Consider the following 24,805-nt stretch of genomic DNA (forward strand, 5'->3'; position numbering starts at 1 on the left):
CATTCACCTGGATCCACCTTGTGGATAAATGTTATGAAGTATTATTTCTCCCGAGCCTTCAATTGTCCCAATCCAAAATTCCTTTAAGCTTTGGTCCATCTTCATTGTCTTAAAGTCCGTTTGTCTATGGAGGTCTGTGTCAGTGCCTTGATCATTTCAAAATGTTTTCTTACTCTTCAGGCCATGTTAACCATTGCACGCCGTGTATTCTGAGGGAGTCTGCATCAGTGTCCTGTACACCCTGTCCGACTGGTAACTACTGTGAGGAGGCTGAGGGACCACTCCCACCTCTTTCCTGTGCTATTTCTCATCTCTACCCAGTCTGATCCTTCGTGTTGCTATTTCAAGCTAAGGACATCTCTCACGACTGTACTAATATCATCCTTCATTAACAGAGCTACCCCACCTCCTTTTTTCAGCTTCCTATCTTTTCAAAGTGTCAAATACTCTGCAATATTTAGTTCCCAGCCTTGGTCAGTCTGTAACCATTGTTAGGATACCAGGCCGGAACTCCAAGTTATATTAGGAAGCCAGACGAGACACCAACATTTATCTCTTTGGGAAAAATGTGAGGAGAGGAGATTTTGCTCCAGGAGTGATGAGAAAATAGGGATTTTTTAATACTAAAATAAACTTTATTCACAACTGTTTAAATACAACACTAACGTAAATAATTAACAGCTGAACAATACTTAAAACGAAAGGAAACAATTTAATTTCTAACTTAGCAACATCCATTCAGAGGTTCAAATCCCACTTTAAATACAGTTAACAAGCACAGATCATACAGTCTTCGAGGTTTACAGCATGGAAACAGTGTCTTCTGCTCAACCTGTCCATGGCGCCCTTATTTTTTTAACCACCAAGCTAGTCCTAATTTCCCACGTTTGGCCCATATCTCTCTATACCCATCTTACGCATGTAACTGCCTACAACGTTTTTTGAAAGACAACATTGTGCCCGCCTCTACTACTACCTCTGGCAGCTTGTTCCAGACACTCACCACCCTCTGTGTGAAAAAATTGCCCCTCTGGACCCTTTTTATCTCCCCTCCCACCTTAAACCTATGCCCTCTAGTTTTAGACTCCCCTGCCTTTGGGAAAAGATGTTGACTGTCTAGCTGATCCATGCCCCTCATTATTTTATAGACTTCCATAAGATCACTGCTCAGCCTCCTACGCCCCAGAGAAAAAAGTCCCAGTCTATCCAACCTCTCCTTATAACTCAAACTACCAAGTCCTGGTAGCATCCTAGTAAATCTTTTCTGCACTCTTTCTAGTTTAATAATATCCTATCTATAATAGGTTGATCTGAACTGTACACAGCATTCAAAGTGTGGTCTTACCCAATGTCTTCTACAACTTCAGTAAGATGTCCCAACTCCTGGACTTAATGTTCTGACCAATGAAACCAAGCATTCTGAATACCTTCTTCACCACCCTGTCCACCTGTGACTCCACTTTCAAGGAGCTATGAACCTGTACCTCTAGATCTCTTTGTTCCATAACTCTCCCCAATGCCCTACCGTTAACTGAGTAAGCCCTGCCCTGGTTTGATCACCTCACATTTATCTAAATTAAACTCCATCTGCCATTCATCAGCCCACTGGCCCATTTGATCAAGATCCCATTGCAATCCTAGAAACCTTCTTCACTGTCCATTATGCTACCATAATACTGGCTACAATACATGCCGAAAATCTAGGAGCTTTCAGAGAGAAAGGGAGTTTCAGAGCAGCTTCCAGAAGTTCGCGTCTTCAACCAGAACTCCAGCTAAACTCCAAACCTCGCCTCACTCCTCCCATTAACCCCATCATCACAAGACCCAGCATTCCTAAACCCACATTCCAATCCTTTTAGCAAAACCCCAGGGCACCTCCTTTTAACATACACAAGTCCATTGAGATAAACAACTGCATGGCTGAAATGAGTAATTATCCTGCTGGTGGTCCCCTGAGAAGCATTCTTCCGCGAAATAGCACTGCTTGTAGAATAAACCAGAAGTTTTAAACATTCTCCCAGAATAGATTAAAAGAAAATATATGTCAGTATATATTGAACACATTCATTGCCCACCCCTGAAAAACAATGAACCAACAATATGAATACTCACAGAATACTGCAAGACCTGGACAGAGCAGACATGGGGAAGATGTTTCCATTAGTAAGAAAGACTGGGATCTGAGGGCACAGCCTCAGAATAAAGGGACAACCCTTTAGGACCAAGATGAGGAAGAATTTCTTCAGCCAGAGGGTGGTGAATCGATGGAATTCATTGCCACAGATGGCTGTGGAGGCCAGGTCATTGACTGGATTTAAGACGGAGATAGATAGTTCTTGATTGGTAAGGGGATCAAAGGTTACAGGGAAAAGGTGGGAGAATGGGGTTCAGATACTTATCAGCCATGATTGAATGGTGAACAGTCCTGATGGGCCAAATGGCCTAATTCTGCTCATATATCTTATGGTATAAAACTTGGCCGCGTTAGTGAAGAATGATTGAAGACAAATTGCTCGACACCCAGGTCTGTTCCAATCATCAAAATGGTCTTTATTTTACAGCGGGCGGGGAGCAAGTCGCTGGTCTCACCATGCAACCTCTACCCTGAACACAGAAAATCACACATTCTTATCCATTTATTGCAGCCCATTCTGGCTGGTTCCAAACTAATCACAATATGAATCGATTAGAGACATATCCAATCAAGCTAACAATTAGGCATCATGTGGCTGTGTGATCAGCTCATGGACAGCTCTGGACCATCTCATCATGTGGACCAGACACCTTAGAACAACTGACCTTGTGACATCACAATGACTCACTGTACTCAGGACTTTCTGATCTCCACCACATCCCAGCCTATTCCGTTAGCAGTCGGTTACTCAGTGCAGCTGCCTGTGTGCTGATAAGAGGGGCCCTGCTGAGCAGCTTTAATGGTCCGTGATTGCAGAAACTGAGCAGTCACAGGAATGTGGTCAAGATAGTCCAGTCCCATAATGCCTCACATTCAATCTGCAGTCCTTCAATTATAACAGAATATGTGGCTGTATGTAGCTGCCTCGGCCATGGTCAACCCCAACCCCAAGGGTGCCTTCTTGAACTGCTGCAATGCCTGAGGTGTACGTACACCCACAGTGCTGTTAGGGAGGGATTTCCAGCTACAATTCCAGAGTTTCACTAAACTGTAGGTGGATATCAGATTGATATATTCCATTCAACCACACCCAAGGTGAGTTATTCCAATTCCTTTATTGTCCAGGACAATATGTTCACAATATCTTTAAAACAGAAATTAAACATTCCCATTTGATTTCAGGGATTAACATATTCTGTTAGTTTGTTCTTTATTGTCAATGTCAGGCTGGGGTTGTTTCCCTTGGAGCAAAGGAGGTTGAGGGGAGATTTGATAGAGGTGGACAAGATTCTGACAGGTTTAGATAAGGTGGACAAAGAAAAGCTGTTCCCATCAGCTGATGGGACAAGGACGAGGGGGACACAGATTGAAGGTTTGGGTCAGAGATGCAGGGGGGGATGTGAGGAAGAATATTTTGATGCAGTGAATGGTAATGACCTGGAACTCGCTGCCTACGAGGGTGGAGGAAGTGGAGACAATAAACAATTACAAAGGAAATGAGATGGGCATTTGGGGGGTTTCAAACAGAAATGCTGTCTAAATATCTCTGAACTTCCTCACACCCTGTCACTCTGTGATCCTTGTGAAATTTGAAACCAGGTATTCGCAACAAGACTCAAAGAGCATCAGCCCACTGGAGGCAAAGTTGTGAGACCGGCCAGTCCAGCAGAAAGAAACCCTCCGACCCTCCCCATTGACCAACTGTGAGAATGAACAAAATGCAGTCCTGGATGTAATTGAGAGCAGAAACAATAACAGCAGAATCCAACCCCTGGAATCACTCATGAACTTGTTGGTGTCTCAGCAGCAAGAATGAAACTCTGAATCCCTTCCCACACTGAGAGCAGGTAAATGGCCTCTCCCCAGTGTGAACTCGCTGGTGTCTCCACCAGCTGGATGACCGAGCAAATCCCTTCCCACACTGAGAGCAGGTGAATGGTTTCTCTCCAGTGTGAATTCGCTGGTGTGTCTGCAGATCGGATAACTGAGTGAATCCCTTCCCACACAGGGAGCAGGTGAATGGCCTCTCCCCAGTGTGAACTCGCTGGTGCCTCCGCAGGTTGGATGACTCACTAAATCCCTCCCCACACACAGAGCAGATGAATGGCTTCTCCCCAGTGTGACCTCGTTGGTGTCTCTGCAGGTTGGATGACTGAGTGAATCCCTCCCCACACTGATAGCAGATGAATGGCCTCTCCCCAGTGTGAATGCGCTGGTGTGTCTGCAGAGTAGATAACCGAGTGAATCCCTTCCCACACTGAGAGCAGGTGAACGGCCTCTCCCCACTGTGAACTCGCCGGTGTCTCTGCAGGCTGGATGACAGAGTGAATCCCTTCCCACACTGAGAGCAGATGAATGGCCTCTCCCCAGTGTGGCTGCGCCGATGAGCATCCAGCAGAGATGGGGATCTGTAACTCTTCCCACAGTCTACACATTTCCATGGTTTCTCCATGGTACAGGTGTCCTTGCCTCTGTCTTGTTTGGACAATCAGTTAAAGCCTCGTCCACACACAATATGAGTATAGTCTCTCCCCACTGTGAATGGTGTGATATTTATTCAGGCGGTGTAACTGGTTAAAGCCCTTTAGTCAGTGCACTGGAACACTCTCACTCGAGTGTGGCAGTGTGTTGCTGCTTTTCCAGTCACACATACATTTGAAATCTATTCAAATCGACAGATCAGACAATTATTTCTCCTGCTAGATTCAAAGGCCAATGATATTCAGATCCCAAGGAACATGACTCTGTCGGATCTAGACGTGACGGCTGAGATTTCGGTCTGTGACTCCTCTTTCAATATCCTGCAAAATGAGTTTGCAAAAGTCATCAGTGTCAGTACAGGATAGAAATTCAGAACAGACAATTCTAGTTTCTATGGAACATTCTTTCCTCTTTCATTCCCCAAAAGCTGTCAATCTCCATCCCACACACTCTCCCTCCATTCTCACTCTGCTGTATCTAATATTCACCCTCCCAATTCTCCTGAAGGTGCTGATTGAGGCTGATTGACAGATCCATGCTCACTGCTTCCTGTCCTGGACACAGAGACCATAACAAATAGGAGCTGCAGTCGGCCATTTGGCCCATCGAGCCTTTTAAACCATTCAATGAGATAATTCGTTTATCTACCTCAGCATCATTCTCCCCACACTAAACGCATATCCGTTGATACTTTCAATATCTAGAAACCAATCAATCTCTCCCCTGAAAATACTTGATGACTGAGGCTCCACTGTCCTCAACAGTTGAGAATTCCAAAGCTTCACCACATCCTTGAGTGAAGAAATCCCCCCACATCTGAGCTTTTGCTCCATCTTCTTGTCTGTTCCCCATAACCATTAATGCCCGTCAGTGAAAAATCAGTCCAACTCATCCTCGAATATATTCAATGATCCTCAGCCTCCACTGGTCCCTGTGGAAGACAAATCCAAAAGACTTACAACCCTCTGAGGGAAGAAATGTCTGGAAATATATAACGTAGCTACAGTTCCATATTACAAGTCTATGGATTCTATTTAAAAATGAAACTGGATGGGCACTTGAAGGAAACAAACTTTCAGGAGAATGGGGATACAGAGTGGGAATGGGACTGGAACGTTATGCAGAATGTCAGCATGGACTCGAGTTACCGAATGGACTCCTTCTGTGCTGTAATGACTCGATGACTGGAAATGTATAAGATAGCTACAGCATTATGTTACAAGACAAGAAATAACAGTAAATGCACTTTTTTACAGAAACATAAATAATATATCTAATCTGTACCATATAACAACACTAGGCATATCTCTGTCCTGTATCAATTTACTGTCCCCTTAAATGTCAGCCATCCCCTGGGGAAAGATGCCCTTTAATTGTGAACATTAGGAAAGAGACCATCCTTTTCGCCAGACAAATAAATGTGTCAAACTGAGGGAGCAAAGAATGTTTACCAGGCTGATTCAGGGAATCGCGGGACTGATATATGAGGAGAGACTGACGAAGTTAGGATTGTTTTCATTGGAGTTCAGATGAATGAGGGGGGATCTCACAGAGACTTATAAAATTCTAACAGGTCTAGACAGGATAGATGCAGGGAGGATGTTTCTGATGGTGGGGGAGTCCAGAACCGGGGGTCACAGTCTGAGGATTCAGGGTAGACCATTTAGGACGGAGGTGAGGATACATTGCTTCACCCAAAGAGTGGTGAGCCTCTGGAATTCATGACCGCAGGAAGAAATTGATGCCAAAACATTGAATGTATTCAAAAGCAGCTAGATATAGCACTTGGGGTGAATGGGATCAAAGGTTATGGGGAGAAAGCAGGATTAGACTATTGAGTTGGATGATCATCCATGATCTTAATGAATGGCAGAGCAGGCTCGAAGGGCCAAATGGCCTCCTGCTCCTATCTTCTCTGTTTCTCTTAAATTTCTTTAAGAGAGAGAGAGTCCTGGGCCAACCTTTCCTGAGTCTGCACTCTCCCTGGATTCACTTCCTTTCCCTTCAGTTGTTGCAAGTCTCCAATTTCCCCCAGAAAGAGAAAAGAAAGTGTTTTACTCACAGATGTTGGCCTCTTTTAGGTTGCAACAGGAGGAAGTTTGAGTCTGTCTGAAGCTCAATCTTCATTCACACAAAGCCCGCGCTCTGATTGGCTGGAGGACCAGGGTCCTTCCGGTCCTCCAAGTCTTCCCATTGGCCGGAGCTGGTGAGCGGAAGTGAATCAGATGTGCGCATGTGCGGGTTCTGGGGGAATGTGCGGGTGTGGGGCGGGGCCCGGGACAAAGCCGGCGCACTGACCATTGTCTGTCCGGGTCTTCCAGCCTTTCCCATTGGACAACAGCTCAGCGCGGCTGGAGGGCAAAGTGCCCCCCACCCCCACGTGGGGCTCCGCCCTTCAATGTCTGTCTGCGGGGGATTGACCAATGGGAACTCTGGAGGACCGGAAGTACTCGCGTCCTCCAGCCAATCAGAGCTTCCCCATTGTCTGAATGCGGAAGTGGACAATGAGCTTGTTCAGCTGTTCATTCCTGTTCAGCAAAGCGGCTGCTGCTCTCTGAATGAAGATTGAGCTTCAGACAGGCTCAAACTTCCTCCTGTCGTCAACATCTGTGAGTAAAACACTTTCTGTTCTCAGCCTTTCCATTTATTTTCTCATTCTGGGAGAAATTGTTGACTTGCAGCAACTGATCACGAGAAATAGAAGCAGGAGTGGCCACCAGGCCCTTGAAGCCTGTCCCGCCATTCAATCCGATCATGGCTGATTTATGCAGGTTTCAACTCCTTTCCTGTGCCATTTCCCCATAGCCCTCTATTCCCCGATCTATCAAATATTTATCCACCTCCACTTTAAATACTTCTAACGATCCAACCTCCACGACCCTTTGGGGCAGAGAATTCCAGAGCTTCATCATCCTCTGTGAGAAGAAATTTCTGCACACCTCAGTTTTAAATGACTGACCCTTTATTTTGTTTGAGACTCTCCCACTCGTGAAAATATCTCACCATCTACCCTGTCAAGCCCTCTCAGGATCTTATATGTTTCAATCACTCCTTTGTCTTCAAAACTTCAAGGAACACAGACCTTGACAATTTACTCCCTCGTGATAGGACAACCCTCCTATCCCAGGAATTAGTCTGGTGAATTTCCTTTGGACTCTGTCCAATATTAATATATCCTTGTTTAGATAAGGGGATCAAAACTGTATGCACTATTCCAGGTGAGGCATCACCAACACACTGTACAGTTGCAACAAAACCTCCTTGTTTTTAAACTCCAACCCCTTTGCAATAAAAGCCAAAATGCCATTTTCCTTCTTACCTCATGTGGGACCTGCCTGCTAGCTTTTTGTGATTCATGCACAAGAACACCAAGATCCCTCTGTACTTCACTCACCGGCAGCCTCTTTCCATTTAGACAATCTCCCTGTTGATTCCTCCTACTGAAATACATGACCTCACACTTCCCCACTTTAAACTCCATTTGCCAGGTTTAGAAGACAGAGGGGTGACTTTATTGCATCTTCCCCAACGCTCGACTTATCTTTCCCAGGCCCTATCCCTGTAGCCCTACATTTTTACCCCACTAATCCACCTAATCTACATCTATTGGGACACAAAGGGGCAATTTAGCACGGCCAATCAATCTAACCCGCACATCTTTGGACTGTGGGAAGAACCTGGAGAACTCAGAAATCCACACAGACATGGAGAGAATGCGCATACTCCACACAGATTGTCACCCAAGGCCGGGATTGAACCCGGGTCCCTGGCACTGTGAGGCAGCAGTGCTAACCACTGTGCTGCCGTGGAGCCCTTTTAAAATAAACTACAAGTACAGATTTCTCTCGATCTACTTATATCTTCTTATATCCTCAAACAAATCAAGCAAATTTGTCAAACATAATTTATCTTTCATAGAACCATGTTGACGAGGTTTGATTACATTCAGCTTTCCTCAATGATTAGCTATTTGCTCTTTGATTATTGACTCCAGCGTCTTGCCAATAATAGATATTAAATTAACTGGCCTATAGTTCCCTGCCTTCTGCCTTTCTCCCTTTTTGATCAAGGGAGTCACATTGGCTGATTGCCAATCTTCTGATACTCTCCCGGAATCTAGCAAGTTGCGAAAAATTTCAACAAAATTCTCCACTATCTCTTCAGCAACCTCCATTAAAAAGCTAGCGTGCAGTTCATTGGGTCCTGGTGACTTGTCCACCCTTAGCCACTGAAGGGAAAGGAAGTGAGTTCAGTCTATATAATCCATACATTTTTGGTCCAGTCATATATACATATATCTGTCTGGCAGCCTGCATGGAGATTTCCAGCTCTATGTGTCCAGGACAGGAAGCAGTGAGCATGGATCTGCCAATCAGCGCCTTCAGGAGAATTGGGAGGGTGAATATTAGATACAGCAGAGTGAGAATGGAGGGAGAATGTGTGGGGTGGAGATTTACAGCATTTGGGGAATGAGAGAGAAAAGAATGTTCCTTAGAAACTTGATTTGTCTGTTCGGAATTTCTATCCTGTGCTGACACTGATGACTTTTGTAAACTCCTTTTACAGGATATTAGAAGGTGAGAATTTACAGACAGAAATCTCAAACCAAACATCACATCAACATCTGACAGAATCACTCAATTCATCGGGACCTCAATATCACTGACCTTTGAATCTAGAAGGGGAAATGTTTCTCTGTTCTGTCAGCTTCTGAAGATTTTAAGTATCTGTGTGACTGGAAAAGCACCAAGACGCACTCACACCTAAGTAAGAGTGCTCCAGTGCACTGAGTGTGGAAAGAGCTTTAACCAGTAACACAGCTTGAAAATACATCGCAGCATTCACAGCGGGGAGAGATTGTACCCATGGTCTGTGTGAGATTTAACTGATTGTTTAAACTACAGAGTCACAAGGACCCGAACCATGGGGAAACCGTGGAAATGTGGGGACTGTGGGAAGGGATACATGTGCCCATCTCGGCTGGAAATTCATCGACGCAGTCACACTGGGGAGAGGCCCTTCAGCTGCTGTGTGTGTGGAAAGGGATTCACTCAGTCATCTGAACTGCAGACACACCAACTAGTTCACACTGGGGAGAGGCCATTCACCTGCTCTGTGTGTGGGAAGGGATTCACTCAGTCATCCAGCCTGCAGAAACACCAGCGAGTTCACACTGGGAAGAAGCCATTCACCTGCTGCGTGTGTGGAAAGAGATTGTCAGTTATCCAACCAGCAGAGACACCAGCGAGTTCACACTGGGGAGTGCCCATTCACTCAATTATCCACCCTGCAGAAACACCAGCGAGTTCACACCGGAGAGAGGCCGTTCACCTGCCCTCAGTGTGAGAAAGGATTCTCCAACTCTTCCAGCCTGCGGACACACCAGCGAGTTCACACTGGGGAGAGACCATTCACCAGCCCTCAGTGTGGGAAGGGATTTACTGCCTCATCCAGTCTGCAGACACACCAGCGAGTTCACACCGGAGAGAGGCCGTTCACCTGCCCGAAGTGTGAGAAGGGATTCACTAACTCATCCACCCTGCAGATACACCAGCGAGTTCACACTGGGGAGAGGCCGTTCACCTGCTCTGTGTGGGAAGGGATTCAAAGTTTCATCCCACCTGCTGAGACACCAACAAGTTCACGAGTGATTCCAGGGGTTGGATTCTGCTGTTATTGTTTCTGCTCTCAATTACATCCAGGACTACATTTTGTTCATTCTCACAGTTGGTCAATGGGGAGGGTCGGAGGGTTTCTTTCTGCTGGACTGGCCGGTCTCACAACTTTGCCTCCAGTGGCTGGTGCTCGGTAGTTAAGAGATATTTAGTCAGCATTTCTGTTTGAAAGCCCCCAATGCTCATCCAATTTCCTTTGTAATTGTTTATTGTCTCCAGTTCCTCCACCCTCATAGGCAGCGAGTTCCAGGTCATCACCATTCACAGCAGAAATCAAATAGGAATGTTTAATTTCTGTTTTAAAGATATTGTAAATATATTGTCCTGGCCAATAAAGAAATTGCAATAACTCACCTTGGGTGTGGGTTGAATGGAATATATCAATCTGGTATCCACCTACAGTCCAGTGAATGTCTGGAATGTGTAGCTGGAAATCCCTCCCTAACAGCACTGTGGGTGTACTTACACCTCAGGCATTGTAACAGTTCAGGAAGGCAGTGTTGGGGTTGACCATGGCCGAGGCAGCTACAGACAGCCACATATTCTGTTATGATTGAAGGACAGCAGATTGAATGTGAGGCTGGACTATTGATGCGCGTTATCACACACGAGGCTTGAGATGCTCAGGAAATAAAGGCTTTTATTTGCTGTAACAATGAAGCTACTAATTATATACACGATCCCAGACTGAGGGGTCCCAGACAGAGCAGAGACCTTTACACCTCTCCCAGGAGGCGGAGCCTGACTGGGATGTACCACAATAACTATAATACAAGGTGTAACAGCCCAACCCTAACCCCAACAGCAACAAGTAGAACAACCCATCCCTAACCCAACAGCAACATATGTACATACTTGTAGTACTGGCCAGACCCTGGCTCAGTACTATCTAGTGGGAACCAACGATGGTTCACCATATTCACCCCTCCTTTGAAGACAAAGGCCGGCGGGGTACAAAAAACAGAATAATTTGTCATCAGTCTATAAGTTCAGACGGTCAGGGGGACCGCACCGTCGTTGTGACCTCCTCAATACCGGCGATGACACCGGAGTCGGCACTCGCGGTGACGTTCTCCCCAAGGCGATGTCCAACTGTTCCTCCACAGTCTCACGGGCCGGTTGACCCCGAGGTGATGGTAATCCATGGAGTTCCGACACGCCCTGCAGTGGCGACCATCCTCTGGACTCAGGCAAGCTGAATGTCCATCATAGACTTGTCAAGTTCATGAGCGCCACTGCAGGCGGCTGAGATTGACGAGGATGACCACTGCTGGTCGTTCGCGGTCGGTGCCGACCAACATGGCCGCTCCCATAGGTCGCACGTGGGTGATGGCGCCAAACTCAGCGACCCCTGGTGGTCACACCTCTCCGACTCCGTCGACCGTAATGGCGTCGTCCTGGCCTCGCACGTGGACGAAACCCTCGACGATGCCGACGACGAAGAACCGGGCTCCGAGGAATCGCAGGCCGCACTGCTGTTCCGAGAAGCAGATTTAGATCGGCACACTTTCGAATAGTGCCCCTTCTTACCGCAGGCGGAGCACAACACAGCTCTAGCGGGACACCATTGCCGAGTATGCTTCGCTCCCCCACAGAAGTAACACCGCGGGCCGCCCGGAGCTGCTGCCGTCGTCTGGCCCGAGTGTGAGCACGCCATCACGCAGCTTTTTGAACCCGAGGGACGAGGAGGGATCAGCGACTGCTACTGCCACGTTGTCTCCACGTGGTCTTCAGGATACAATACTAGGCTTTTGGAGGCCGTCTCCAACATATCCGCTAGTTCTATTGCCTGGGTGAGGTCAAGATTACCTTTCTCCAGTAGTCTGAGTTGGATGTAAGATGATCCGACTCCCGCCACAAACGCATCTCGAGCGAGGTCGTTCATATTCTGATCCGCCGACACTGCTTTGCAGTTACAGCCGCTGGCTAGCTGTAGGAGCTCGTTCGCGTATTCTTCCGACGTTTCGCCGGACTGCCGTCGTCGAGTGGCTAAGAGGTAACGAGCGTGCATTTCGTTGGGCGGTTTAATATAACGCTTCTGAAGAAGCTCGAGGGCCTTTGTGTAGTCGGTGGCCACACGGATCGCGAGGTAGACGGTGTCGCTTACCCTCGCATGGAGGACCCGGAGTCTGTCATCATCTGTGGTGACCGCTGCGGAGGCTGCCAGGTAGTCCTCAAAACATTTCAACCAGTGGTCGAAGGTGTTAGAGGCGCCCGCCGCACGTGAATCCAGTGTAAGGCGTTCAGGCTTCAGTATCTGCTCCATACTCTCTATATCGGTTTTTTTTTCGACGAGAGTTTATTTACAGCAAATAAAATTGATGCGCGTTATCACACACGAGGCTTGAGATGCTCAGGAAATAAAGGCTTTTATTTGCTGTAACAATGAAGCTACTAATTATATACACGATCCCAGACTGAGGGGTCCCAGACAGAGCAGAGACCTTTATACCTCTCCCAGGAGGCGGAGCCCGACTGGGATGTACCACAATAACTATAATACAAGGTGTAACAACCCAACCCTAACCCCAACAGCAACAAGTAGAACAACCCATCCCTAACCCCAACAGCAACATATATACATACTTGTAGTACTGGCCAGACCCTGGCTCAGTACTATCTAGTGGGAACAAACGATGGTTCACCACAACTATCTTGCCACATTCCTGTGACTGCTCAGTTTCTGCAATCACGGACCATTAAAGCTGCTTAGCAGGGCCCCAACAGAGGACCTGGTGAGAATATTTACTCAGAATGAGTTAGAATTAAACTTATTCCAGGACCGGCTGGTGTTCAGCGGCTGAGATACCCGAATCTGTAAAAAGGGGGTCTGACCAATCAACAAATGATGATAGGTAGTTGGTTCAAAGCGTTCTCAGGCATTATTTAAATTATTTTATCATATATTTGTGACCTGATAGTTGGTGAAGTGACAGTATACTCCAAGTAGCACTGGATTGAAAAGCGGACCTCTGAGAGTAGATTCTAATGGTTATAATCCTACCCAAGCATGGCCAGCGAAAAACCAGAGCTCGAGTGGGGACCGGACAGGTCTCTTACCTGCCATTTGGAAACTAAGAACAAGAAACTTATCGATACAATGATAAGAGAATAGAGCCAACATTTTGCGTCTGGATTACACTTCAGAAGAGCTCTTATGAAAGGTCATCCATACTCGAAACATTGGCTCTATTCTCTCTCCACAGATGCTGTCAGACCTGTTGAGACTTTCCAGCATTTTCTGTTTTTGTTTCAGATTCCAGAATCCGCAGTATTTCACTTTTATGATAAAATGATTAGTTCTGATTGGAATCCCCACGACCCTCCCGCAAAACAGAGGGAGTGGTGGCAAAAGGAGAAAAAGGATAAGGATGATAAAGTCTGGGTTCTGATTCTCATGTAGAACTAACAAAACGAGTGAATCAGTTTATAAAGAACAGAAGTGACCCACCCCAAACAAAAACTGATCAAATTAAAATTATTCGGTTGAGGAAGAAAACAAAAAGAATAATAGATGAAGTTTAAAATTAAGATTGTTTTGTTGTTAGAGATTTTTTAAATTATGTAAAGTGATGTAATTGTGGGCCAAGTTTTTTCTGCTCACTCACCACCCCTTTAGGTTCTGTAGAAAAGTTCACCCTTTCAGCAGACAGTTCATTTGTTTTTAAATCGCCCGGAAACATATGTCTATTTTGCTTTATGATTGAGGATTTATGGGTAACAGTTAAATGTGGAAATTTTAAGCATAGCCACCAAGACCATATTCGCTTGCGGTGTGACCCCGAGTCAGGAAGTTTCAGAGTCAACAACTGTTACTGAGAACATGGCAGAGGGTCATGCTGCTGTGGATGTTCACCAGGAAATGGTTCCAGCTTTGCCAGTTGACTCTGCTGTGGGAGTGGAAGAGGAATGTTCATGTACAGATTCTCAAACTACCTCTTCACCTCCCATTCCAGAAACACCATGACAAGATTTACCAGTGGTATTGTACAGGTCGCAATGCAACCACAAAGCTCCTGACAGACTTCCGTACTGTTAAAGACATTACTTTGTTGTATTTCTGTCCTGATGGGGGATTGAAATTTAAGGGGAGAAGAAGTGTTACAGAGTGTTCTTCTCAACCTCTCTCCCTTCTGAGCACGTGCGGGCTTTGGGCGGGCTTTCAGTCTGCAAGTCCAGGCTGGTTCCAATGCTCCTGTTTCCTTTTGTTTGCCAATGATTTTTAAACTTTGTTATTTATTTATATGAAGAACATCCTGCTTTTAACAATGATTTGACTACCTTATTTGTGGACTGAAGTTCCCACAATTGTAAAGCAGGAGATTAGTTAAATGGACAGCCTGAATTGAGAGACAATTAAAGAATAAATGATTCATTAATACAGATGTTAGGCTGGAAATGTAAATTTGAACACAAAAGTTTATAACGTTTAGAATTATAAACATATAAAGAATGGTTAAAATGCTGTGGGGATTATAAGATGTTCCCTTTGGAGGCCAACAGAACAGAAAAAAACAGGTAACAAGATGTGTTGGGGCGACAAGGTGCCACAGTGGTTCACACTGCTGCCTCACAGCGCCAGGGACCTGGGTTCGATTCCCGGCTTGGGTGACTGTGCAGAGTCTGCAACTTCTCCCAATGTCTGCATGGGTTTCCTCCGGGTGCTCCAGTTTGTTCCCATCGTCCAAAAGACGTGCGGGTTAGGTGGATTGGCTATGCTAAATTCTCCCTCAGTGTACCCGAACAGATGTCGGAGTGTTGCGACGAGGGGGATTTTCCCAGTAACTTCATTGCAGTGTTAATGTCAGCCTACTTGTGACACTAATAAATAAACTTTAAAACATTGTTAACTTTGAGTGGAGGGAATGAATCAGCTCCTGTTCAAGATGTCTCAACATTGAATGACTGATGTTAACCAATCATTGGTCAACACTCAGGCTCCCCCAAGTTAAGAGATATCGTTTGAGAGAAAGAATTGTCTTAAAATTCAGACAATGTGCAACTCGCTAAAAACCAAACCAGTTTCATTCTTGACAAGTTATAGACCAATTGGCTAATTCCCAACAATTGGCTGAGCTGGGCTTTCTACATTTTGAAAGTATAAAAAAGGGGATTCAAGAAACCAATTTGGCAAAAGTTTTTAAAAGTTCAAGGTGTTTTTAAGTTTATTTATTAGTGTCACACATCGGCTTACATTCACACTGCAATGAAGTTACTCTGAAAATCCCCTAGTCGCCACACTGGTGCCTGTTCGGGTAAACTGAGGGAGAATTTAGCGTGCTCAATGTACCGAGCCAGCAAGTCCTTTGGACTTTGGGAGAAAACCCACACAGACAGGGGGAGAATGTGCAGACTCTGCACAGACAGTGACCCAAGGCGGAACTCAAACCCGGGTCTCTGGCACTGTGAGGCACAGTGAGAAGTCTCATAACACCAGGTTAAAGTCCAACAGGTTTATTTGGTAGCAAATACCATAAGCTTTCGGAGCACAGCTCCTTCGTCAGATGGAGTGAATATCTGTTCTCAAACAGTGCAAACAGACACAGAAATCAAATTACAGAATACTGATTAGAATGCAAATCTCTACAGCCAGCCAGGTCTTAAAGGTACAGACAATGTGGGTGGAGGGAGCATTCAACACAGGTTAAAGAGATGTGTATTGTCTCCAGACAGAACAGCTAGTGAGATTCTACAAGACCAGGAGGCAAGCTATGGGGGTTACTGATAATGTGACATAAATCCAACATCCTGGTTTAGGCCGTCCTCGTGTGCGGAACTTGGCTATCAGTTTCTGCTCAGCGACTCTGCGCTGTCGTGTGTCGTGAAGGCGGCCTTGGAGAACGCTTACCTGAAGATCCAAGGCTGAATGCCCGTGACTGCTGAAGACTGTGAGGCAGCAGTGCGAACCACTGTGTCCTACAGAGAGGTGTTGGGAGCTGTTGATTTTACAAGTTATCCGTGTTTTCAGAGCCACCACTTCATGTCCTGGTCTGAGAGGGATGGAGAGAAGTTAAAGTTAAGCTTTCTCCTTTACTGTTGATCGATACTTTGCTTTTTTATCTTTCTGACTTGTTACATTTTTAATGGTGAATAAACTTTCTGAATTCACCATTTAAAGTGTTCTTTCTTGCCATATGGTTGAGTCACTGGAACCTGGGTGAGTTATGATTAGGGAGGTTGTTGTAAACAAGTGAACCCATAAATCTTAGTTCAAACAAATCAAAATTCTTACATATGGAATGCAATCCTTTATTCTGAGAGAAATTAAACATTGAAGTAAAGATGTTCTGCTTCAGTTATACAGGGCGTTGCTGAAACTGCATCTTGAATTGTGGCTGCAGTTTTTGTCTCCTATTAAACAAAGGATTGTAGAATCCCTACAGTACAGACAGAGGCCGTTCTGTCCATCGAGTCTGTACCAAACACCATCCCATCCAGGCCCTATTCCCATAACCACATGCATTTAGTCCAGCCAGTCCGCCTGACACTAAAGGTCAATTTAGCACGGCCAAATCAACCTAACCCACACATCTTTGGACTATGGGAGGAAACCGGCGCACCCGGAGGAAACCCACGCAGACACGGGGAGAATGTGCAAACTCCACACAGACAGTGACCCGGGCTGGAATTGAACCTGGGTCCCTGGCGTTGTGAGGCAGCAGTGCTAACCACTGTGCTGTCCCATTTTATAAATACCATGGAAGCAGTTCAGAGGAGATTTACCAGATTGATTCCCAATCCAGTAGTGTGAAATATTAACTCTGTTTCTCTCTCCATAAATGTTGCATTTTTGCAGTCCTGTCTGTATTTATTTCAGATCAACCTGTAGTGGTAGGAAAAACACTATTTACTATTCAGGATAAATAAATGTCCTTCATCAGCTTTTGTGGATCATTTCAGTGGAAATGTGCTCTCCCAGGTTCAAAGAGCATCAGCCCACTGGAAACAAAGTTGTGAGACCGGCCAGTCCAGCAGAAAGAAACCGTCCGACCCTCCCACTTCACCAACTGTCAGAACGAACATGGTTCAGTCCTGGATGTGATTAACAGCAGCAATACCAGCAGAATCCAACCCCTGTCATCACTTGTGAACTCGTTGGTGTCTCCGCAGGCTGGATGACTGAGTGAATCCCTTCCCACACACACAGCAGGTGAACGGTCTCTCCCCAGTGTGAACTCGCTGGTGTTCCTGAAGGTTGGATGATGTTCTAAATCTCTTTGTGCAGTGAGAGCAACTGAACGGTCTCTCCTCAGTGTGAATGCGCTGGTGGATAACCAGATCCCGAGAACTTTTGAAACCACTGCCACAGTCAGAGCATTTAAAGGGTCTCTCCTGGGTGTGAGTGAGATTGTGACTCAGCAGGCTGGATGAATGAGTGAATCCCTTCCCACACACAGAGCAGGTGAACGGTCTCTCCCTGGTGTGAATTCGCTGGTGCTCCCGCAGGTGGGATGATGTTCTAAATGTCTTTGTGCAGTGAGAGCAGCTGAACGGTCTCTCCCCAGTGTGAATGCGCTGGTGGATCATCAGTTCCCGAGAGCTTTTGAAACTACTTCCACAGTCAGAGCATTTAAAGGGTTTCTCATTACTGTGAGTGACTTTGTGTTTTGACAGATTGGATGACTGCATAAATCCTTTCCCACACACCAAGCAGGTGAATGGTCTCTCTCCAGTGTGAACGCGCTGGTGTCTCTGCAGATCGGGTAAATGAGCGAATCCGTTCCCACACTCAAAGCAGATGAATGCTCTTTCTCCAGTGTGAACCAGTCGATGTCGCTGCAGATGATATAACCGAGTGAATCCCTTCCCACACACAGAACAGGTGTACGGCTTCTCTCCAGTGTGAATACGTCGATGAATTTGCAGCTCAGAGGGGGTTTTGCAACCCTTCCCACAGTCCCCACATTTCCACAGTTTCTCCATGTTGCAGGTGTCCTTGTGTTGCTCCAGGTTTGACCATCAGTTGAAGTCTCACACAGAACAAGATTATAGTGCCCTGCTGTGATGGTGCAATATTTTTTCAGGCTGTGTAACTGGGAGGCTCTTTCCACAGTCACTGCATGGGAAAATCTCAGTTGATTGTGTGTGTGTGTGTGTGTGTGTGTGAGTCCTGTTCCAGTCACAATGATGCTTAAAGGCTGCGAAAGCCGACAGAACAGAGAAACATTTCTCCTTCTGGATTCAAAGACCGAAGATATTCAGGTCCCGATGAATTGAGTGACTCTGTCAGATGTTGATGTGATGTTTGGTTTGAGATTTCTGTCTGTAAAATCCTCAACTTCTGATGTCCTGTAAAAGGAGTTTACAAAGGTTATCACTGTCAGTACAGGATAGAAATTCAGAACAGACAATTCTAGTTTCTATGGAACATTATTTCCTCTCTCATTCCCCAAGAGCTGCAAATCTCCACCTCACACACTCTCCCTCCATTCTCACTCTGCTGTATCTAATATTCACCCTCCCAATTCTCCTGTCGGTGCTGATTGATAGATCTATGCTCACTGCTTCCTGTCCTGGACACAGAGAGCTGGAAATCTCCATGCAGGCTGTCAGACAGATATATGTCTATCTGACTGGACTAACAATGTGTGGAACATACCGACTGGATTCACTTCCTTTCCCTTCAGTTGCTGCAACTCCCCAATTTCCCCCAGAATGAGAAAAGAAATGGAAAGGGGGAGAAAAGAAAGTGTTTTACTCACAGATGTTGGCCTCTTTTAAGGTCAAACCAAATAAACAAACTCAAGTTAAATCAGGACAAAGTAAAAGGGGCAGCTCCCCAAAAGGAGGGGGAGCAGCCCGAAAAAAAATCAAAGTACAAAGGAAACTTAAAAATATCAAATCATAATGTGATTATTAGGGTCGATAACACACCCCAACCCCTGCAGTGCCCAACGGGGGCGGAAGGCGTCAACCGCGCCCATGGACATCGCATGTTCCCTCTCCAGGGACACCTGGCCGCGAACGTAGCCACGGTAGAGGGGCAGACAGTCAGGATGGACGGTCCCCTCGATCGTCTGCTGCCTGGACCTATAAATGGCGTGCTTCGCCAGGCCCAGGAGCAGGTTCACGAGGAGGTCACCATCCCGACCCGCCCCTCTCTGCGTGGGTTTCCTCCGGGTGCTCCGGTTTCCTCCCACAGTCCGAAGATGTGCGGGTTAGGTCGATTGGCTATGCTAAATAAATTGCCCCTTAGTATCCTGGGATGCGTAGATTAGAGGGATTAGCGGGTAAAATATGTAGGGATATGGGGGTAGGGCCTGGGTGGGATTGTGGTCGGTGCAGACTCGATGGGTCGAATGGCCTCTTTCTGTGCTGTAGGGTTTCTATGATTCTATTGTCCCTCTGAAGACAGAGGTTCTGAACCAGCCCCTGAAACCACGCCCATTGTGACCCGCCACCGACAGCAGCGCATGCGCTCTCCTTCCCCGCTGAAACAAGATGGCGGCCGATAACCGGGGCCTGTTGCCGGGATAAAAGCCTGGGAGCTGTAAACCCGGGACCTGCAGGGTCTTATTCGGGCCGTGCGGCCTACAGCGGATGTTTGTGAAGCCAGAGCTCCCTCCCTACCCCGGCTCCATTTCTCCCGCAGCCCCACCGACTCACCTGCTGAAAAAAGCATCTCCCGCATTCATCGGGCTCTGGGCAAAGTGGCACTGCGCACGCTCCAGATATAGCACCGCGCCTGCGCAATAGGCTCCTGTGGAATGAATAGGACACTTTCACACCCGCAGGGCCACCTGGGAATTAAAGACGTCATTGTCAATCAAAGACAATAATAGAAAATTATCTTGTGCAATTAAGATCAATTAATTTTTAAAAATGCATTCCTCGGAATTTGTGCGCTGCCATTCTCTATTTCTAAAATTGATTTAAACCAGTGCTCTCCTATGGGAATACCCTGAATTTTAAAAACTTTTCCCACTGGTTTCCTCTCCTCTCTCTGCTCTCCTGAAGGTGCTCACACTGGTTGGGGAAATCCCACAGAGCCTGGTTTCTTTCACTTTCTTTCTCCTGATGCTGAATATTCTGTTTTATGGAATGATACATCACAGATGGAAACCACTTGGCTCATCCTGCCCAGTCGGGCTGTCTTTAAGATCTGTCCAATTAATCCCACAGCCCCGCTGGCAGAGTGAGAACAACATCTATTTATACTGCAGCAATGCAGGAGGTGAATGGAAAATGTTTTCCAGTTGCATACCTCTCAGACACACTCACCCCTAGAAAGATAAATTGGCCTGTGTACTAAGAACAAAGAAAATTGCAGCACAGGAACAGGCCCTTCAGCCCTCCAAGCCTGCACCAACCATACTGCCCGACTTAACTAAAACCCACGACCCTTCCAGGGACCATATCCCTCTATTCCCATCTCATTCATGTACTTGTCAAGACGCCGCTTAAAAGTCAAGACCGTATCTGCTTCCACTACCTCCCCCGGCAATGAATACCAGGCACCCACCACTCTCTGTGTAAAACATCTGCCTCGTACATCTCTTTTAAACTTTACCCCTCGCACCTTAAACCTATTCCCCCCCGTAATTGACTCTTCCACCCCGGGAAAAAGCTTCTGACTATCCACTCTTTCCATGCCTCTCATAATCTTGTAGACTTCTATCAGGTCTCCCCTCAACTTCCATCGCTCAAGTGAGAACAAACCAAGTTTCTCCAACCTCTCCTCATAGCTAATGCCCTCCATACCAGGCAACATCCTGGTAAATCTTTTCTGGACCCTCTCCAAAGCCTCCACATCCTTCTGGTATTGTGGCGAACAGAATTGAACACTATTTTCCAAGTGCGGCCTAACTTAGGTTCTATAAAGCCGCAACATGAATTGCCAATTTTTAAACTCAATGCCCCAGCCGATGAAAGTAAGCATGCCGTATACCTTCTTGACGACCTTCTCCACCTGCATTGTCACTTTCAGTGACCTGTGTACCTGTACACCCAGGTCCCTTTGCCTATCAATATTGTTAAAGGTTCTGCCATTTACTGTATATTTCCTATCTGTATTAGACCTTCCAAACTGCATTACCTCACATTTGTCCGGATTAAACTCCATCTGCCATCTCTCCACCCAAGTCTCCAACTGGTCTGTATCCTGCTGTATCCTCTGATGGTCCTCATCACTATCCGCAAATCCACCAACCTTTGTGTCGTCCGCAAACTTACCTATCAATCCAGTTACATTTTCCTCCAAATCATTTATATATATTATATAAATCCTGTGTGAATTCGCTGTTGTGTCCAAAGACTGGATGGCCCAGCAAAATCCTTCCCACACAAGGAGCAGGTGAACAATCTCTCCCCAGTGTGAACTCGCTGATGTGCACTGAGGTTGGATGAACATGAGAACCCCTTTCCACAGGTGGAGCAGCTGAACGGCCTCTCCTCAGTGTGAATTTGCTGGTGTAGCAGCAGGTGGGATGAGATAGTGAATCCTTTCCCAAACACAGAACAGATGGCCTCTCTCCAGTGTGACTGTGTCTATGGTTTTCCAGCAAGTACAGATAATTGAATCCTTTATCACAATCATCACATTTCCATGGTTTCTCCATTTTCCCAGCCCCAATGTGACCGTGTCGATGGGTTTCCAACCGGGATGGATAACTGAATCCTTTACCACAATCCTCACATTTCCACGGTTTGTCCATGGTGCTGGTATCCTTCTGTCTCTCCAGGTTGGATGATTAGTTGAAGCCTCATCCACATACAGACCATGGTGTGATGTTTTTCAGGCTATGTAACTGGTTAAAGCTCTATCCACAGTCAGTTCACTGGAGCACTCTCACTTGGGTGTATGTGTGTGTCTCAGTTCTTTTTCTGTCACATTGAATTTTGACATTTTCTTCCACTGACAAAACAGGGAACGAACTATCCCTCCACTGTCAAAAGCAATCATATTTAGGTCATGATGAATCGAATGGCTCTGTCAGACTTTGATGTGAAGTTTAGTTTGAGTTTCCTGTCTGTGAATCTTCCTCTTCTAGTTCCCTGCACAAAGAGTTTTAAAAAACTGCTTCAGAACAGACAATTTCAGTTTCCATGAAACATTTCTCTGTCTCATTTATCTTGAGCTGTCATCCCCATCCCACACACTCTCTCTTGTCCCTGAGCTGAAATCAAACTCCTTGCCCCATCTCCACTCTGAGCTCAGCTCCCTCTCCCTCCAGCTGGATTCAGTCCTGCAGGCCATGTGCAGATTGAGAGTACAATCAAGGAGTCAATTATTTTACTTCCAAGTCAGGGGACGTGCAGCCCCACTGACTCTGTTGTTACCACAATAGGCACACGTGCTCTGCTCACCAATGAAACACCACGATGACCATTAACATGGGCCTGTTCCTTGGAAAAGCTCCATTTTATTTGTGCCACAACAGCAGCGGAATTACCTCCTGCACAGGCACAAAGGTATCATCAGTCACAGAAAATAATTGCAGCTGGCGTCTCAAACCTCATTTTACCATTTGCTCCCAGACATTCTCAATTCAATTTTGAAATGCAAACTGAAATCTGGCAAAGTGGGTAAATTAAACACATTTTAATGGTCATTTTCAGAATGACTATTCCCAAGAATTAATTCCTAAATCAGTAAATTAAAATTCTCATCAGCAATGTAGGCAGCACAGTGGTTAGCACTGCTGCCTCACAGCTCCAGGGACCTGGGTTCGATTCCCAACTTGGGTCACTGTCTGTGTGGAGTCTGCCCGTTCTCCCCATGTCTGCGTGGGTTTTCTCCAGATGCTCCGGTTTCTTCCCATTGTCCAAAGATATGCCAGTTAGGTGCATTGGCTATGCTAAATTGCCCCTTAGTGTCCTGGGATGAGTAGGTTCGAGGGATTAGCAGGTTACATATGTGCGGTTATGGGAATAGGGCTCAGGTGGGAATGTTGTCGGTGCAGACTCAATGGGCCGAATAACCTCCTTCAGCACTGTAGGGATTCTATGAAATACTTTGGGAGAATTGCTATTTCAATGGGCATTTTCACAAATGCGATAAAATGATTTTTCAAAACAAATTAATATTTTAATGATTAATAAATAAAAAGTATTTCATAAAACAACCACCCAGTGTGGGGTTCAGGATTCTAATTCAGGGTTTCTGAGCTCCAGGAACCACGAACTGAACCAGCCGGGAATTGTCTCCACAAAACGTCCCCAACTCCCTCCCGGGAAAAAGCTGCAAACCCGGGAGCTGCAGCTTCTTATTGGGGGTGTTGGAGCCTCCAGCGGGTGTTTGTGAATCCTCCCCACCCACCTCCCAGGGTTTCCTTCCTTCCCAGAGATCAGAGTCCTCATTGATTTGAGGCCAAAGTGTAACCTCTTATTTATTGTCCCCCTCCCCCATCCTCTGATGTGAACCATCCTCCAGTGGCTGAGCCAGGATGGGGCCGTTAACCTGGGCCTGTTCCCGGGAGGGAGGGAGGGAGAAGCCCCGCAGCTGCAAACCAGGGAGCTGACAATGATTCTGAAGGGTTTGCGGATCCACAAAGTGTTTCCAAATCCTCCCAGCCACCGCCTAACGCTGACTCCGCTTCTCCGGGACAAACAAGCGCCAAGGACAGCAATGACACTGCGCATGCTCCACATCACAATGCCCGGGGACTGATTGATGGCAACTCCGGACCAATAGGATGAGGGGGCGGGGCTGGAGGACCGAGCGGGAGCGGCTGGTCCTCCAACCAATCGGAGTGAATGAGGGGCGGGAACTGAAGCATGCGCAGTGCGGGTAATGGCGACGGACGGTTTAGAAAATTGAACAACACCAACTATCTCCCTCTGTTAAGACCCGGGAATGAAGCCCAGCAGGACCCGAGAATGAAGTCCAGCAGGACCCGAGGACTCATCAGCCCACAGCTCCAACAGTTTGCTGAGGACCACTTCCCTGGGAATTGTGCTTTTTCAGAGTTCATCCCACACTTCTGTTTTCTGATTTCCAGCTGTTTCTGAGTTTTAACTGTATCTCTATTGTGAACACCGAGGCAAAATACTTGTTCAATTCATCTCCCAGCTCCTTATTTTTCATCATCAATTCCTGGACTCACTTTCTATTAGACAGTTAAGAAACGAGGTGGAGCAAGTGACTGAAGTGTCAGTCAGGGAGCACTATTGGGAGCACCAATAGTTTCAAAATAGTTCTGGAAAAAGATAGGACAGGTTCACAGGTCAAGGCCCTAAACTGGAGCAGGGCCACTTTTGTGGGCATTAGGCAGGATCGAGCAGATGTCGATTCGGTGAGTTTGTTTGAAAGGAAAGGAATGACTGGCAAATGGGAGGTTTTAAAAGTGTGATATCAAGAGTCCAGGGGCAGTATATTCCTGTGAAGGTGAAGGGAAATAATGGTAAATTTAGGGATCTCTGGCAGACAAGGGACATTGAGGCTCTGGTCAGGTAAAAGAAGGAAGCATACATTGGGTTTCGGCAATCAGGGACAAGTGAATCACTCTGACTATAAAAAGTGTAAGAAAATACTGAGGAGGGAAATCAGGAGGACAAAAAGTGGGTCTGATATGGA

The 24,805-nt window shown here is 46.3% G+C and overlaps 2 protein-coding genes across 2 annotated transcripts; one reads left to right on the plus strand and one right to left on the minus strand.

Annotated features, from left to right (window-relative positions):
• Positions 1-639: 639 nt before the first annotated feature.
• On the minus strand, positions 640-18,378 carry LOC144487080 (uncharacterized). Its single transcript, XM_078205138.1, has 4 exons — positions 17,375-18,378; positions 8,077-8,083; positions 4,008-4,580; positions 640-645 (listed from the first exon to the last, which is right to left on the minus strand). Exons 1-4 carry the CDS (start codon positions 18,211-18,213, stop codon positions 640-642), a joined length of 1,425 nt encoding a protein of 474 aa, XP_078061264.1. The 5' UTR covers positions 18,214-18,378.
• LOC144487088 (uncharacterized) lies at positions 9,539-10,636 on the plus strand. The gene is made up of 2 exons (XM_078205150.1): positions 9,539-9,557; positions 9,715-10,636. The coding sequence occupies exons 1-2, from the start codon at positions 9,539-9,541 to the stop codon at positions 10,425-10,427; spliced, it is 732 nt and encodes a 243-aa protein (XP_078061276.1). The 3' UTR covers positions 10,428-10,636.
• Positions 18,379-24,805: the final 6,427 nt, after the last annotated feature.

This window comes from Mustelus asterias, unplaced genomic scaffold (assembly GCF_964213995.1).
Source record: "Mustelus asterias unplaced genomic scaffold, sMusAst1.hap1.1 HAP1_SCAFFOLD_586, whole genome shotgun sequence".
In the NCBI taxonomy this organism is placed as follows: Eukaryota; Metazoa; Chordata; class Chondrichthyes; order Carcharhiniformes; family Triakidae; genus Mustelus; species Mustelus asterias.

What these genes read in the sequence shown, in the direction of transcription:
- LOC144487080 (XM_078205138.1), bottom strand. Translation starts at nt 18,213, where the DNA reads ATGGAGAAACTGTGGAAATGTGGGGACTGTGGGAAGGGTTGCAAAACC.